The sequence below is a fragment of the Trematomus bernacchii genome, unplaced genomic scaffold (genome assembly GCF_902827165.1).
Source record: "Trematomus bernacchii unplaced genomic scaffold, fTreBer1.1, whole genome shotgun sequence".
Taxonomy (NCBI): domain Eukaryota; kingdom Metazoa; phylum Chordata; class Actinopteri; order Perciformes; family Nototheniidae; genus Trematomus; species Trematomus bernacchii.
Genome location: NW_022987851.1, coordinates 11,501,856 through 11,520,027, shown reverse-complemented (window position 1 = coordinate 11,520,027; position 18,172 = coordinate 11,501,856). Strand labels below are relative to the sequence as shown.

Sequence of the window (18,172 nt, the reverse complement as noted above, 5' to 3'; positions counted from 1 at the left end):
GACTCAGAGTGGGGGTTCCGTCTCCGGCAATGATCTGCGTGGACTGATTACGGGGCCCCCAGACGATATCTGAATTGAATGTTAGTAGACGCAGTATATAAATATGCACCGTTTAAATATAATGGTGATGGCAGAGGATGTTGGGATGAAGGGATGGAGGGATGAGGGGATGAGGGATGGAGGGATGAAGGGTGGAGGGATGAGGGATGTAGGGATGAGGGATGAGGGATGGAGGGATGAGGGATGAGGGATGAGGGATGAGGGGCGGATGTAGGGATGAGGATGGAGGGCTGCGGCAATGGCGGGATGTAGGGATGCGGATGTCGGAGAGGGATGTAGGGATGCTGGGCTTCGGGCTGCGGCTGGGATGCTGCGGGCTGGCGGGCTGAGGGATGTAGGGCTGCGGGCTGGCGGGCTCGGGATGTCGGCGCGGGCTGGAGGCTGCGGGCTGGCGGGTCGGGCTGCGGGCTGGCGGGCTTCGGGCTGTCGGGTGCTGCGGTGCGGGATGCTGCTGGCGGCTGGGCTGTCGGGCTGGGATGCGGGATGTTTAGGGAGGGAGGGAAGAAGGGATGGATGGATGTGTTGCTCGGTATGAGACGGAAGGGGAAGTGTATAGGTAGAAAGGGAGAGGGAGGGTGGGTTGAAAGGATGGAGACAAGCGGTGGCCGGAAGTTTTGCCGGATATAAATAGGGGTGGCCGTGGTTTGAGGCGGAGTTTTAGGCGTGGCCATGCTCCTGAACCTATGTTAACATTTTAACCTCATTTCACTAGCAGGAACCATGCCACAACAGTGTGATGTTTGTACGTTTATTGAAGTAACATGTGAATGATATGAGGGGGGTGAAGGGATGATCTGGGAGGACGAGCTATGGTCCGTGCAGTGGGAGACTCAGAGTGGGGGTTCCGTCTCCGGCATGATCTGCGTGGACTGATTACGGGCCCCCAAAAGAGTCGGATTAAAAGCAGCTGACTTAAGCGTGTGCATGTCGGACATCGTTTAGATTGTTGCGGATGTAAGCGTGGTACGCTTGGGATGACGAGCGGCCGAGGGCCTAGATGGTTGGATAAGAGATGCCTGGTCTAGCTGCTGTGGACGCTGCGCCGATGCGGGAGAAAATGGCTCTAATTCTGAGAGTGCCCCCAAAATGTGCGGGATGTTCTGAAAGTGTTTCTGGACCAGAAACGTGTGGCTTGAAGGTAACGTGCCCGGAACGAGTGACTACATCTTCACTTCTAAATCCACTAAACATTACCTTTGAGGAGTTAGAATGATGGCGCGCAGCGGTTGCCCAGAACCGGGCCTCCGTTACGCTCTAAGGGAAAATACGTTTATGCCATAAATGTTTAGGTTGGGTCTGCTCGCTGCGAGGGGTCAGAGAGAGCTGTGGCTAGGGTGTAGCTGGTTGCACAGGGAGGAAAAACATTGGGTGTTGGGGAAGGGATGGAGGGATGAAGGGATGTATGTGCAAGGGGATTTTGTGAAGCCTGTGAGCACAGGGATGAGAGAAAGGTTGACATGAGCTGCGACATGTCGACACAGAGGGGAGGGCGATACTACCTGGCCCCCACCAGGGGGTGCTGGTGAGTCGGGCTGTGTCCGTGGAGGAGGACGGAGGCCTGTGACGTCACGACCCGTGGTGCGCGCGCGGTGGTTGACTCTGGAGCGGGAAGAGCTGTGTGTGTTGTTGTTATTGCCGTTGTGCTGCTGTAGGTTTGTAGAGGTTGAACAGTCTAAGCCTTGTTGTCATTTCGGTGAAAGTGGATGCCGTTTTCCTTCAGGAAACGTTGAAGTTGAATGACTGTCCACCTCCGTAGTTCGGGCTCCGTAGTTCGGGCTCCGTAGTTTGGGCTCCGTTTCGGAGCGCGGCTCCGTCCGAGAGGCGTGTCGAGTGCGCCGCTGCGAGTGGCCGGGGGCTGCGAGTGAGGCAGGCTGCCGGTGGTGGGGAGATTGGAGCTGGCTGTGCCTGTTGTGGCCCCGGATGTTTGCCCTCGCTGGCGGAGCAGACGAAGCCTGGGACCTGTCTGGAGTTGGAGGTATCTCGTTGGGGGAGCTTGAGTGGGAGCGGTGGCGGCTGGTGTGTGGGACACTGATTGCCGAGCGCACGCGGCTCCGTTCGGATGCTTGGCTTGGATCCGACTGCTGACCCGAGGATGGCGGGTAGCCGATGTCGAAGAGATCTTCATCTGACTCCGGCGAGTTGATCAGCAGTTCGGGATCCATGGTGAGTAGAATTTCTCGTGGTAGCGTTTGCTTGTGTTGAAACCGTGACGACGCGCAGCGTGAAATCACGGTCTGCCTGTCAGTCTTTGAAAGGATGGAGACAAGCGGTGGCCGGAAGTTTTGCCGGATATAAAATAGGGGTGGCCGTGGTTTGAGGCGGAGTTTTAGGCGTGGCCATGCTCCTGAACCTATGTTAACATTTTAACCTCATTTGTTCTTCTCCGCTACAGTCTCTTCTTAATTCGACACACCTCTCTCTTAACATAGTTATTTACTTCCCATCACACTTTGGGAACATTAAAAAAACAACTGGAAAAACCAGGCTAAATAAGAAACAAATAAGCAGCCGTGCAGGACCTCCGGCAAGGACAAATTGTAGTGTAACATACTGACCCCAAGGCCAATGAATATTTGGGTTTAAACCAATCACAACGAAAAAACAATTTCATAGGTGAAAACTAACGGACGGCTCGTGTGAAATGTGTTTGGAGATTGACTAATAATGTGATTAGATTAGTAAATTCATTTCAAACAATAGTATTAAAAGGTTTTTAAGTGTCTATTACTAAGACTGGAACAATTCCAGGTTACTTTTGAGAATATACATTAAAGGATGATACAAAATGTACTTAAATGAAATTCCATTTGAACAATTGCATTTTATTTTAATTGTTGCCTTTTAAGACTCAGATGATTCAGAAACATCAGATTTATTTTAGAACCAAACAAACCCAGACCTACCACCTACGGGTGGCTACATCATATTGTAAAAGCTAATGTGCATTTATAATGGTGCGTATGCTTATGTGTCCCAAAAGATGCAATCTATGAAAATTGTTATATTTTAAATATAATAAGAACATTCAAAACACATTTTAAGAACTTGTTGAAGGATTTGTGGACTATGGGATGTTGTATTTTCCTCTTTGGCAATAATGTTATAGCAATTCAGCCAGCTTTTCTTATGATTATGCAGTGTTTAATATTTTTTTGGAAATGTTTATCAAGTACCACAATGTTGACTTTATTTATTGACTTTATTTAATTTTTTCAGTAACTGATCAAAATGTATTGTAAAATGATGGGATTAGTTTTGTATCATAAAGATAAAGCAACACTTTCTCAGAATAAAGCAAAACTATGAGTTTAAAAGAAAAAAAACTGAGTCAAGCAAAATAAAATAAAACTTCAAAAATAAAACTATAAAGTGCAAACAAATCATTTGTGTAATCATGTAAACTATAAGTATTTTTTCTTTGTTTTAACATAGGTTTTTGTTTGCAGTTCTTGTTTATTCTTTCTCAATGATCAGACTTTTGCTCTCAGCTGCAGCTCTTCTTCGTTTGTGCTCCCCTCATTTTTTGTTTGCGATTTGACACAAACATCCCAGGTGGGTGGGACTTTCAGGGGTGTGTCCCCATTGGCTACTCAGTTTTTGAGTGACAGCCCACTACACCACAGTTCATACAGTGCAACTCATGCAGGCAAACTCCGGAGTCCACTCGGCCACGTTTGTGTTTGTGTCTCCTGGGGAGTTTTCATGAACATATCGGACTTATCTATGGATTGCTGTGCATTATACTTGTGTTTGTGTAGTTTATATACTTTATTCCAACTTTAAATATTTTAATACCTGAACACACTGCTGCTGTTAAATAATTTCCCAATTGGGGATTGATAAAGTGTCTGTCTGTCTATTTAATTATTTTATAGATAAAGAAAAACACATCTATGTATTTTCAAGCTAAGGTGATACACAATATAAACTGTATACTGTTATTATTCAAAGACATGTTACATTTCAAAAGCATATATTGCTATGTTTAGGTCAAACAATTAAAGACTGCTTTAATTTAACAAATTCTACAATATAAAAGTGGCAGATTTGCTTTATTAAACAGACCAGACCTAGGTAGCATACCAACACAATTAGGAACATGCTCACATCTCACTATGTTGGTCTGAAGAGCTGAAGCATTCATACACAAAGGATAAAAACGGTGTCGTCTCATTCTATATCCAATGGGGACGCACCCCTAAAAGTCCCGCCCACCTGGGACGTTTGTGTCAGAATCTCAAACAAAAAGTGAAGGAGCGCAAATGAGAGTGCTGCAGCGAGAGCAAAAGTCTGATCATTGAGAAAGAAGAAACAAGAACTGCAAACAAAAACCTATGTTAAAACAAAGAAAAAAGACTTATAGTTTACATGATTACACAAATGATTGGTTTGCAACTTATAGTTTTATTTTGAAATGTATTTTATTTTGGCTTGACTCAGTTTTTTTTTCTTTTAACACTAGAACCGCCAATCGGGTCAATTTGACCCAGAGCTGTTTTTATTGTGTGTAACTTTTTTTTCAATAAAATATTAAAGTCTTCCAGTCCGTGACTTTTCCTGAAAGTGTGTTATGTAGCACCCTATGTTGTTAAAAATTGTCAATATTAAGTCAGATTGAAGAAATCGCCCAAAAAATTGCCATTTATACCTATTTCCGCCCAGCGGGTCATATTGACCCCACCCCTTTTCATATAAACATGACGTGTTGCTATAGCAACGCCTTTTGTCTACTGCGGTTCCTTATAGATTGAGAGATAGATTGAGAGAGAGAGAGAGAGAGAGAGAGAGAGAGAGATAGATGGATAGATATATTGATAGATAGTTATAGATAGAGAGAGATAGAGACAGTCTGTAGTGAAGGAGTGTGCTCCCGCTCACGGGAGACTGCTCGTGCTGTGCTCCGCAGCAAACAGCTGTGGGGCGAGTTGAAAGTACGTTATGCTGACCGCGGTGTCTAAACAATGCTTCCGGGCCAGCGGGCCATTTATAATGTCGAGCCCTGAGAGTCCACAGATTATATTGGTATACGTTTCATCCCTGTGCGATCAAAACTCACTGTTCAATAAAAGAACATTTTACCTTGAAAATCAATGCATTCTAATAGCGGGTCAATTTGACCCAGGTGGCGGTTTTAGGTATAAAAAATCTCTGGCGGTTCTAGTGTTAAACTCATAGTTTTGCTTTATTCTGAGAAAGTGTTGCTTTATCTTTATGATACAAAACTAATCCCATATGAAATAGGGTATTATTATTAAAGTCACAAAATTACATTACAATTAGTAAAATATTGAGCATAAAAGAAACTCCAATATGAATATTTAAATCAACAAGGAAAGCATATTTGAATGTGCACAGTATAAGCTTTATAAAGCCATCTACACTTTTTACAAACCCCTGCTCATTAAATGTTTCTTGGTGTTTTTCTCTGGCTTAAATAAAATAATAAAACATTTTGGAGCGAATATACACATAGTTAGTCCAAAACTGGAGGCCAGAATGGCAAATATCTCCACAGCCACAGTATATTTCCCAGGAGAGCTGACATATGCTGGGATAAATGTGATCCAGACTGCACAGAATATCAACATGCTGAATGTGATAAGCTTGGCTTCATTAAAGTTATTAGGTAGTTTCCGAGCTAGGACAGCTAACACAAAGCAAAAGACAGCCAGTAAGCCTATATACCCAAGTACAGCCCAGAACCCCAAAGCTGATCCTAATGCACACTCCAGGATGATTCTCTCCTTGTATGTCGTGAGGTTTTTCATTGGAAAGGGGGGACTAAGAACTAACCAAATAGTACATATCAAAACTTGAATAAACGTGAAAGACACTACAGTCCATCTTTGCTGTGAAGGCCCAAACCATTTCATCAAATTACTACCTGGTAGTGTTGCTCTGAAGGCCGTCAGAACTACTATAGTTTTCCAAGAACACAAGACATGCAGAGGACGAATGTGATCCCAAACGCTGTGTGGCGCAGCATGCAGGACCATTCCGAGGGTGCTCCAATGAACGTTAATGAACATAAGAAACATAGAGTCAGGGAGAAGAGCAGCAAGAAGCTCAGCTCAGAGTTGTTGGCCCTGACAATTGGTGAGCTCCTGTGACGATAGAAACACAGCCGCTGTTATAATGGTGAGACAGGCACCACCGATTGAAAAAGCAGACAAGACGATTCCAAGGGGCTCGTTGAAGGAAAGAAACTCTACAGGTTTGGGAAGACATGTATCTCTCTCTGCATTAGGCCAGAATTCCTTGGGGCAAGGGAAACAATCAAAGGAATCTGAAAAAAAGAAAACAGCTTTAAGCAGTAGGAATTTATATTTTATGTTGTAGACATACATTAGAAAAACAAATACCTGTAGCATTGCTAATCTCTCCCTCGGGACACGGTGTACAGTCATAACAGCAGATGGGTTTTCCTTTCTGAAGCACTTTACGAGTTCCTGAAGGACAGCTGTCAGTGCACACTGACACAGGCACCTGTCACATATATACAAATTAACTCACATGTAGACAGGTGTGCTCTGAAGCTATAATGATAAAAGGATAGATTCATGTTTTTTTCTTCACAAGGTTTTTCTTTGTGTCTTTTACATTTTTGTATTTTCAACCTCACTGCCAAGGCGATACAATCCAGTTTTTGTGAGAAAAAAAATCAGCTAAAGCTAAAGTAAGTTTCAGCAGTCTGAAAGTGATTATCTTATCTAGATAAAAGTATTTTATATAAAACCTTTAATTGTGTCACTTTACTCCACTCCATAAAAAGTAAGTAAACGCGTATTTTAAATAATAAACGTAACTTTTATACTAAATACTCTCTCATTATTTTGTAACATTGGAATTTGTATGAGGTACCCTCATAATATTTATGGTCAGAATAAAACATTTCAGAGACCTTAAACTCTTTATAAAAATTAAAGACTCTATACCCTTTAAGATGATATGAAAATGTAACATGTTAAATAATTGCTTTGGGGCTCCTCACCTGTGTGCCACCCTCCACCCAGGTGAGGTTCCTGTTGATAAGGAACTCCTGGCCCACCGGCAGTGATGAATCGTATCGCCCCACAGTCACCAACTCAATGCTGCCACTCTCAGTTCTTTGCCAGTTTACCAGCTCATATGTGGCCACAGGATCCCCATTGGTATCAAATGACACATCATAACCATTTTGGGAAAAATTAACTTTTTTCAACGATTAAGAACCTAGGGATGAAGTAAAGGAAGATAGTGAAGGGGATAAAATAAATAATTTAAAAGTAAAATGAGCATTCATTTGATAACATAGACGTGCAGCTTGAAAAGAACATCATTATTTTGACTGACCTCTTTGGCCTCTAGCTTAGTGAACTTATCCCACTGTGTAGTAGAATCAGTTTTCTGACACACTGCGTTATGAATGGCATGCGCTATTGGGCATAGACAGCCTTGTACACCATGTTAGTGCCTCGAAGTTGAGATGTGTCAGTGTATGAGCTCTGGAGCATCTTTATATCTTCAGTTCCATCACACACACTCCTGTCCGTGGCTTCACCTAAAAACACAGAGACAGAGGAAGGTGTTTTTAGCCAAGACGATTACATTCATTCATTCTTATGTGTGTATTGTGTTATTTAACCTGCCAAACAAGCATTGCAAGGATTTACATCACATTTCAAATCACTGTTTTGGCGGACATGTCTTTCTGTTTTTTACGTTATTAGTTTATTTTAGCAGCTCATATTTACACAAATCAGTCATCAGACAATACTTATTGTATAAGGCAAAATATGTATTCCTTTTATTTAATACTGACTTGCCCTGTTATAATGATGCATGATGGACACTAGAACCAGCAGTACAGGATCATCAGAGACCCTTATCACACTAGAAATACACTTTCTGCCCTCTGCTGTCTGGTAGACGGTAACACACTAACAGGCCTACACAGCTTTATTCAACACGCAATAAGACTGCTGAACTCTTGAAGTCAGGACTTTGATACTGTCCCTCTACATTTAAATACTTGTACTTACTCTTTAACTCACCTACAATATGTATGTACATATACCGTATGTCAGTCGCTTTGGATAAAAGCGTCTAACAAGTAACATGTAATGTAATGTAATACCGTGTATATATTACTTCTCATGAAGCATACATTTACTACATTCCTTTTTAAAGTTCATCTTCTTTATTTTACAATGACTGTAACCTGTCAACAAATATATTCCACAATTTATATATATTTTTTTTTTACATATATTTTAACTCTGCACTATATGTTTTGGATAAACATATTCTAGAGCGTGATTTTTTTTCAGCATTTATTTTATGACAATTTTTTAAGGGAGACTTTCCCTAAATTGTTGTGCATTGAGGAATAAATAGCTTTCATCTAAACCAATAAACAGTCTGGAATCACTGCATAATAGCCTATGTAGAATAATGTACATGTATGTTATTTACAATAGACATTGTTAATAAACATGACCTGAACATCACATTGTGAGATCATTCACCGAGATGCAACTTATGTCCGTCTCATGTATTTCATTAAAAATATTAGATTTTCCTTTCAGTCAAAATCTGGGGTTTGGTCTTTAACAGGCTGATCAATTCAGGGAGCTTCACTTAGACAGAAAATAAAAAAAACTAACACAATCAAGACACTACCGTGAGTATCATGTATGTTTAAAATTGGCACAACTTTCTCACTTTTTACCAGCCTGCAGTTGAATGCTTCCTCCCAGAACATGGTAAGCAATGGAGAGTCAGCCACTTTAGACGGAGAGAGATCCAGCAAGAAGTCCCTCAGACCTGGGATGACAGATTTTTCAATGCCAAATCCGATGGCTCCAGCAAGGAAGCTGAACCCCAGCATGTCAAATTCGGTTACCCAGGCCTCACTACCTATCCACTGGCGAGGTGGGGAAGGCTTACGTGACAGCTCCTCCAGCAGAATCCTCATATCTCCATTGGAAAGAAATGCCACAACAACCTTAGCCGTTGACCTGGAGGGGCGTTCAATGACATATAAAACAATAGTTATAATATAAGACTAATATTGTCTTTTATAACAATATTATCATAAGTATGAAGAAAAACAAAACATGAGAGATGATAAACAGATATATTGGCACATTTCCTGTTGTAATAAAAACATGTTCCATCACTTAAATAACTTGTTTTGGTTTTTCTGTGCAGAAGGTCAGTGTCAGCACAGTGAACAAAAGGAGAATAAGTGATATAGAAACCTGCGGATAACGTCAGCTACTCTCTGGATCCGGCTACGTGGGTGGGTCCGAGGAGAAAGACTCGGAGTATTCCACACAGATCCCCTCTTTACGTGCTGCATGCAGGAAAGATGCCATGCCATTGTTGCCATAGTCAGAATCCGACCGGACAGCACCTATCCAAGTCCAGCCAAAGTGTTTTACCAGCTTGGCCAGCGCATCAGCCTGGAATTGATCACTCGGGATTGTTCTGAAGAAACTCGGGTACTGCTGCTTATCAGACAGGCATGCACACGTGGCAAAGTAGCTCACCTAAATAAAACAACAGTTATTTAACGGGACAGAGGCAAAACAAGTAATGAACTCAAACACAGTTTGCAATAAATTCTTAATATTTACTTGAGGTATGTTGAAGGGCCCGATGATGCGCGACATACTGATGGAAGGCGTGGACCCAGACGCACCAACAACGGCCATCACCATACCAGACTTTGAGCATTTGTCGCGGGTGTTAAACACCGGGTCTAGTCCTCCTGAAAGCTGAAATGCAACATGCACCGCCACGGACACCGAGTCACATGAGTCATAGATCTCATAACCAAGCTTGATGCCCGGAAGTAGCTCCGTGCTGTTGTTAATCTCCTCGATGGCGAAGACCATTGCACGTGAGTAGCGCAGTCCCTGGGTGTTGATGCTGCACCAAGACATCGGTGTTAATGTTAAAACTTTAAGATTTTAAAATAATACGTGATAGACTACAAGATGACTGAAATTCAAAGATATGGTCTGGATAATAACTAATAGCATCTCTGTAGGCTTTATGGGAATTTCATCTGTCAAAAACCCAAAACATGATTAGATATATATCCAATATTCACAATAACTTTCCTGAATTGATTCAATGGTCCAATAAATCATAAGTTTCACATTTCTCAATTCAACAAATGGTTAAATATGTATACATCAGTTAAACTATTGCTTTTATGAAATAGAAAAAATAAATCCACATTATGTAAAAAACTTAAATATTTATAAATAATTATTATTTTTAGAGTTGTTACATACAACACAGTACATTGCAACACAAATTCACAATATACACATCAATATACTGTATATGCCCACATTCTAGCCACAATCTCCCTGTACTAACCTCCCTGTGCAGCTTACTGGCTCGGGCGTAGTGGTGTAGTTATGCTTTACTGTGTGCATGTAATGGTGAAAGGAGAAAACACCCCCAATGACATAGTCACCGTCCATAGAGAATGCAGGTTGACGAGTGGTACCTTGTAGCTTACATGTCACAGATGAAGCATTAGTGCTAAGCACAGCAGCAGTCCTATCCCCTGTAAGCCCAGCCGCTTGTTTCACACCATCCCCAAAACTATTCAGAACTGACTTCAGCTCACACAAAGCTATAGACAGTATCAGACCAATAAGAGACATCTCCATCATCAACTGTCGCCAAGTGGGCAAACTGTACTGTGTGTTCTCACTGGTTTATAACGTTTTTCAGACGCTTCCCTCCTTCTACCATACGTCACTTTGCTATTAGAGAGAGAGCATGCCCATGCCCAGCGCTGACAAGATGTATTTCTTTTATTCTGTATTTTATATGTAACTTTTCTTCAAATGATCATCATAAACAAAGTCATGGTGTTTGGATGGATGCCCAAATACCCTGATCTAAAGCCATCACAGCAGAACTTGCCCTGACAAGCCAGACATGTCCTTAAATGGCCAATATACTGTACATGTTTTATGTTTTTCTAGGATCAGTATATGATTTTCAGAAAAGGAGGTGGGTGGATGATTAGAAATAATCTTGTTTTGCTCATTGTTCCCCATCTTTTTAAGCTTTGTGGGTTTTTTTTTTTTTTTAAAGCAAACATCTTTGCTGAGATTCTTGTGACTATTGCTTAGTGGTTTCAGAACAACGCTGTTTGTTGTGCTGTGCAGATCCTCTGAAACAGTGAAGGCTTTTCAGCAGCACCTTTATAGTTTTCATAAGTTGCCCCTTTAACAGAGGTTGTTTTACCTAAAACAGGCCTGAACAAGGAAACATTATTGTTTTTAGAGTCTGATTTGTAACCAAAACCATCAACAGGGGCCTGTATAAGATATCATCAGTATCCTCACACTTACCCACTGAGCTGGGGTTTGCTGTGGTAGCTGTTCTGCGGCTTAGGAGCCACAAAATGCAGAGGGAACAGCCCTCCAATCACAACATCCCCTCCCGACTGCAGGGCCAAAGGCTCACTGTCTGCCAGTTTCACACACTGAGGTAAGATAGATGCAACACCTCTCACTTGATCTACAGTATTCCCAAAATCCTTTGTTTCTCCGCTACAGTCTCTTCTTAATTCGACACACCTCTCTCTTAACATAGTTATTTACTTCCCATCACACTTTTGGGAACATTAAAAACAACTGGAAAAACCAGGCTAAATAAGAAACAAATAAGCAGCCGTGCAGGACCTCCGGCAAGGACAAATTGTAGTGTACATACTGACCCCAAGGCCAATGAATATTTGGTTTAACCAATCACAACGTAAAACAATTGCATAGGTGAAGACTATGGACGGCTCGTGTGAAATGTGTTTGGAGATTGACTAATAATGTGATTAATTATTAAATTAATTTAAACAATACTATTAAAAGGTTTTTAAGTGTCTATTACTAAGACTGGAACAATTCCAGGTTACTTTTGAGAATATACATTAAAGGATGATACAAAATGTACTTAATGAAATTCCATTTGAACAATTGCATTTTATTTTAATTGTTGCCTTTTAAAGGTGGGGTAGGTAAGTTTGAGAAACCGGCTCGAGATACACTTTTTGTTATATTCCATGGAATGCTCTTAACATCCCGATAGCAATTAATATCTTAAGTGCTTTGACAAAAAATCCATAACAAAATGTCATCTGTGGAAGCCGTAATACTGTAAAAAGTACGACCAATCATTTTAGCCGGCCCGGCTAAAATGACTGGATGGCCTAGCTGCCTGTCAGCCTTCCATCTGTGCACAAACTTATCTCGTGCCTTCATTGGTCATGTGCGCGTTTGTGTTTGTATGAGGAGGGGCTCAATAAGGAAGTGGCAGATTTTCTCCGGTTGTGTATTTTCAAATTCTAGCGATCTCGAGCCGGTTTCTCAAACTTACCTACCCTACCTTTAAGACTCAGATGATTCAGAAATATCAGATTTATTTTAGACCAAACAAACCCAGACCTACCACCTACGGGTGGCTACATCATATTGTAAAGCTAATGAGCATTTTATAATGGTGCGTATGCTTATGGCTGACTCACAGCTGAGCATTGTATGTGTTTCAGTTGGTGTGCTGTGTCCCAAAAGATGCAATCTATGAAAATTGTTATATTTTAAATATAATAATAAGAATATTAAAAAAACAATGATCAACTTGTTGAAGGATTTGTGGACTATGGGATGTAGTATTTTCCTGTTTGGCAATAATGTTATAGCAATTCAGCCAGCTTTTCTTACGATTATGCAGTATTTAATATTTCTTTGGAAATGTTTATCAAGTACCACACACGGTCTGAATGTTGACTTTATTTATTCATTTTATTTTATATTTTCAGCAACTGATCAAAATGTATTGTAAAATAGGGTATTATTAGTAAATTCACAAAATGACATTACAATTAGTAAAATATTGAGCATAAAAGAAACTCCAATATGAATATTTAAATCAACAAGGAAAGCATATTTGAATGTGCACAGTATAAGCTTTATAAAGCCATCTACACTTTTTACAAACCCCTGCTCATTAAATGTTTCTTGGTGTTTTTCTCTGGCTTAAATAAAATAATAAAACATTTTGGAGCGAATATACACGTAGTTAGTCCAAAACTGGAGGCCAGAATGGCAAATATCTCCACAGCCACAGTATATTTCCCAGGAGAGCTGACATATGCTGGGATAAATGTGATCCAGACTGCACAGAATATCAACATGCTGAATGTGATAAGCTTGGCTTCATTAAAGTTATTAGGTAGTTTCCGAGCTAGGACAGCTAACACAAAGCAAAAGACAGCCAGTAAGCCTATATACCCAAGTACAGCCCAGAACCCCAAAGCTGATCCTAATGCACACTCCAGGATGATTCTCTCCTTGTATGTCGTGAGGTTTTTCATTGGAAAGGGGGGACTAAGAACTAACCAAATAGTACATATCAAAACTTGAATAAACGTGAAAGACACTACAGTCAATCTTTGCTGTGAAGGCCCAAACCATTTCATCAAATTACTACCTGGTAGTGTTGCTCTGAAGGCCGTCAGAACTACTATAGTTTTTCCAAGAACACAAGACATGCAAAGGACGAATGTGATCCCAAACGCTGTGTGGCGCAGCATGCAGGACCATTCCGAGGGTGCTCCAATGAACGTTAATGAACATAAAAAACATAGAGTCAGGGAGAAGAGCAGCAAGAAGCTCAGCTCAGAGTTGTTGGCCCTGACAATTGGTGAGCTCCTGTGACGATAGAACACAGCCGCTGTTATAATGGTGAGACAGGCACCACCGATTGAAAAAGCAGACAAGACAATTCCAAGGGGCTCGTTGAAGGAAAGAAACTCTACAGGTTTGGGAAGACATGTATCTCTCTCTGCATTAGGCCAGAATTCCTTGGGGCAAGGGAAACAATCAAAGGAATCTGAAAAAAAGAAAACAGCTTTAAGCAGTAGGAATTTATATTTTATGTTGTAGACATACATTAGAAAAACAAATACCTGTAGCATTGCTAATCTCTCCCTCGGGACACGGTGTACAGTCATAACAGCAGATGGGTTTTCCTTTCTGAAGCACTTTACGAGTTCCTGAAGGACAGCTGTCAGTGCACACTGACACAGGCACCTGTCACATATATACAAATTAACTCACATGTAGACAGGTGTGCTCTGAAGCTATAATGATAAAAGGATAGATTCATGTTTTTTTCTTCACAAGGTTTTTCTTTGTGTCTTTTACATTTTTGTATTTTCAACCTCACTGCCAAGGCGATACAATCCAGTTTTTGTGAGAAAAAAAATCAGCTAAAGCTAAAGTAAGTTTCAGCAGTCTGAAAGTGATTATCTTATCTAGATAAAAGTATTTTATATAAAACCTTTAATTGTGTCACTTTACTCCACTCCATAAAAAGTAAGTAAACGCGTATTTTAAATAATAAACGTAACTTTTATACTAAAAATACTCTCTCATTATTTTGTAACATTGGAATTTGTATGAGGTACCCTCATAATATTTATGGTCAGAATAAAACATTTCAGAGACCTTAAACTCTTTATAAAAATTAAAGACTCTATACCCTTTAAGATGATATGAAAATGTAACATGTTAAATAATTGCTTTGGGGCTCCTCACCTGTGTGCCACCCTCCACCCAGGTGAGGTTCCTGTTGATAAGGAACTCCTGGCCCACCGGCAGTGATGAATCGTATCGCCCCACAGTCACCAACTCAATGCTGCCACTCTCAGTTCTTTGCCAGTTTACCAGCTCATATGTGGCCACAGGATCCCCATTGGTATCAAATGACACATCATAACCATTTTGGGAAAAATTAACTTTTTTCAACTGATTAAGAACCTAGGGATGAAGTAAAGGAAGATAGTGAAGGGGATAAAATAAATAATTTAAAAGTAAAATGAGCATTCATTTGATAACATAGACGTGCAGCTTGAAAAGAACATCATTATTTTGACTGACCTCTTTGGCCTCTAGCTTAGTGAACTTATCCCACTGTGTAGTAGAATCAGTTTTCTGACACACTGCGTTATGAATGGCATGCGCTATTGCATAGACAGCCTTGTACACCATGTTAGTGCCTCGAAGTTGAGATGTGTCAGTGTATGAGCTCTGGAGCATCTTTATATCTTCAGTTCCATCACACACACTCCTGTCCGTGGCTTCACCTAAAAACACAGAGACAGAGGAAGGTGTTTTTAGCCAAGACGATTACATTCATTCATTCTTATGTGTGTATTGTGTTATTTAACCTGCCAAACAAGCATTGCAGGATTTACATCACATTTCAAATCACTGTTTTGCGGACATGTCTTTCTGTTTTTTACGTTATTAGTTTATTTTAGCAGCTCATATTTACACAAATCAGTCATCAGACAAATACTTATTGTATAAGGCAAAATATGTATTCCTTTTATTTAATACTGACTTGCCCTGTTATAATGATGCATGATGGACACTAGAACCAGCAGTACAGGATCATCAGAGACCCTTATCACACTAGAAATACACTTTCTGCCCTCTGCTGTCTGGTAGACGGTAACACACTAACAGGCCTACACAGCTTTATTCAACACGCAATAAGACTGCTGAACTCTTGAAGTCAGGACTTTGATACTGTCCCTCTACATTTAAATACTTGTACTTACTCTTTAACTCACCTACAATATGTATGTACATATACCGTATGTCAGTCGCTTTGGATAAAAGCGTCTAACAAGTAACATGTAATGTAATGTAATACCGTGTATATATTACTTCTCATGAAGCATACATTTACTACATTCCTTTTTAACGTTCATCTTCTTTATTTTACAATGACTGTAACCTGTCAACAAATATATTCCACAATTTATATATATATTTTTTTTACATATATTTTAACTCTGCACTATATGTTTTGGATAAACATATTCTAGAGCGTGATTTTTTTTCAGCATTTATTTTATGACCATTTTTTAAGGGAGACTTTCCCTAAATTGTTGTGCATTGAGGAATAAATAGCTTTCATCTAAACCAATAAACAGTCTGGAATCACTGCATAATAGCCTATGTAGAATAATGTACATGTATGTTATTTACAATAGACATTGTTAATAAACATGACCTGAACATCACATTGTGAGATCATTCACCGAGATGCAACTTATGTCCGTCTCATGTATTTCATTAAAAATATTAGATTTTCCTTTCAGTCAAAATCTGGGGTTTGGTCTTTAACAGGCTGATCAATTCAGGGAGCTTCACTTAGACAGAAAATAAAAAAAACTAACACAATCAAGACACTACCGTGAGTATCATGTATGTTTAAAATTGGCACAACTTTCTCACTTTTTACCAGCCTGCAGTTGAATGCTTCCTCCCAGAACATGGTAAGCAATGGAGAGTCAGCCACTTTAGACGGAGAGAGATCCAGCAAGAAGTCCCTCAGACCTGGGATGACAGATTTTTCAATGCCAAATCCGATGGCTCCAGCAAGGAAGCTGAACCCCAGCATGTCAAATTCGGTTACCCAGGCCTCACTACCTATCCACTGGCGAGGTGGGGAAGGCTTACGTGACAGCTCCTCCAGCAGAATCCTCATATCTCCATTGGAAAGAAATGCCACAACAACCTTAGCCGTTGACCTGGAGGGGCGTTCAATGACATATAAAAACAATAGTTATAATATAAGACTAATATTGTCTTTTATAACAATATTATCATAAGTATGAAGAAAAACAAAACATGAGAGATGATAAACAGATATATTGGCACATTTCCTGTTGTAATAAAAACATGTTCCATCACTTAAATAACTTGTTTTGGTTTTTCTGTGCAGAAGGTCAGTGTCAGCACAGTGAACAAAAGGAGAATAAGTGATATAGAAACCTGCGGATAACGTCAGCTACTCTCTGGATCCGGCTACGTGGGTGGGTCCGAGAGAAAGACTCGGAGTATTCCACACAGATCCCCTCTTTACGTGCTGCATGCAGGAAAGATGCCATGCCATTGTTGCCATAGTCAGAATCCGACCGGACAGCACCTATCCAAGTCCAGCCAAAGTGTTTTACCAGCTTGGCCAGCGCATCAGCCTGGAATTGATCACTCGGGATTGTTCTGAAGAAACTCGGGTACTGCTGCTTATCAGACAGGCATGCACACGTGGCAAAGTAGCTCACCTAAATAAAACAACAGTTATTTAACGGGACAGAGGCAAAACAAGTAATGAACTCAAACACAGTTTGCAATAAATTCTTAATATTTACTTGAGGTATGTTGAAGGGCCCGATGATGCGCGACATACTGATGGAAGGCGTGGACCCAGACGCACCAACAACGGCCATCACCATACCAGACTTTGAGCATTTGTCGCGGGTGTTAAACACCGGGTCTAGTCCTCCTGAAAGCTGAAATGCAACATGCACCGCCACGGACACCGAGTCACATGAGTCATAGATCTCATAACCAAGCTTGATGCCCGGAAGTAGCTCCGTGCTGTTGTTAATCTCCTCGATGGCGAAGACCATTGCACGTGAGTAGCGCAGTCCCTGGGTGTTGATGCTGCACCAAGACATCGGTGTTAATGTTAAAACTTTAAGATTTTAAAATAATACGTGATAGACTACAAGATGACTGAAATTCAAAGATATGGTCTGGATAATAACTAATAGCATCTCTGTAGGCTTTATGGGAATTTCATCTGTCAAAAACCCAAAACATGATTAGATATATATCCAATATTCACAATAACTTTCCTGAATTGATTCAATGGTCCAATAAATCATAAGTTTCACATTTCTCAATTCAACAAATGGTTAAATATGTATACATCAGTTAAACTATTGCTTTTATGAAATAGAAAAAATAAATCCACATTATGTAAAAAACTTAAATATTTATAAATAATTATTATTTTTAGAGTTGTTACATACAACACAGTACATTGCAACACAAATTCACAATATACACATCAATATACTGTATATGCCCACATTCTAGCCACAATCTCCCTGTACTAACCTCCCTGTGCAGCTTACTGGCTCGGGCGTGGTGGTGTAGTTATGCTTTACTGTGTGCATGTAATGGTGAAAGGAGAAAACACCCCCAATGACATAGTCACCGTCCATAGAGAATGCAGGTTG

General features: G+C 40.4%; 1 protein-coding gene and 1 pseudogene across 1 annotated transcript; both read right to left on the bottom strand.

The window, feature by feature from the left end:
• Window positions 1–5,365: 5,365 nt before the first annotated feature.
• LOC117469038 lies at window positions 5,366–9,989 on the bottom strand (annotated as a pseudogene).
• A 2,989-nt stretch (window positions 9,990–12,978) lies between these two features.
• Window positions 12,979–18,172, bottom strand: LOC117468914 (extracellular calcium-sensing receptor-like). The gene is made up of 8 exons (XM_034113286.1): window positions 18,051–18,172; window positions 17,297–17,591; window positions 16,920–17,209; window positions 16,380–16,675; window positions 15,012–15,217; window positions 14,670–14,891; window positions 14,039–14,162; window positions 12,979–13,962 (listed from the first exon to the last, which is right to left on the bottom strand). Exons 1-8 carry the CDS (start codon window positions 18,155–18,157, stop codon window positions 13,061–13,063), a joined length of 2,442 nt encoding a protein of 813 aa, XP_033969177.1. The 5' UTR covers window positions 18,158–18,172; the 3' UTR covers window positions 12,979–13,060.

Excerpts from the sequence above, each read along its gene's own strand:
- LOC117468914 (XM_034113286.1), bottom strand. The coding sequence starts at position 18,157 with ATGGACGGTGACTATGTCATTGGGGGTGTTTTCTCCTTTCACCATTAC. Across the intron at positions 17,592-18,050 it reads CCAGTAAGCTGCACAGGGAG|CATCAACACCCAGGGACTGC; the intron begins GTTAGTACAGGG and ends GTCTTGGTGCAG. Across the intron at positions 17,210-17,296 it reads GGCCCTTCAACATACCTCAA|GTGAGCTACTTTGCCACGTG; the intron begins GTAAATATTAAG and ends TGTTTTATTTAG.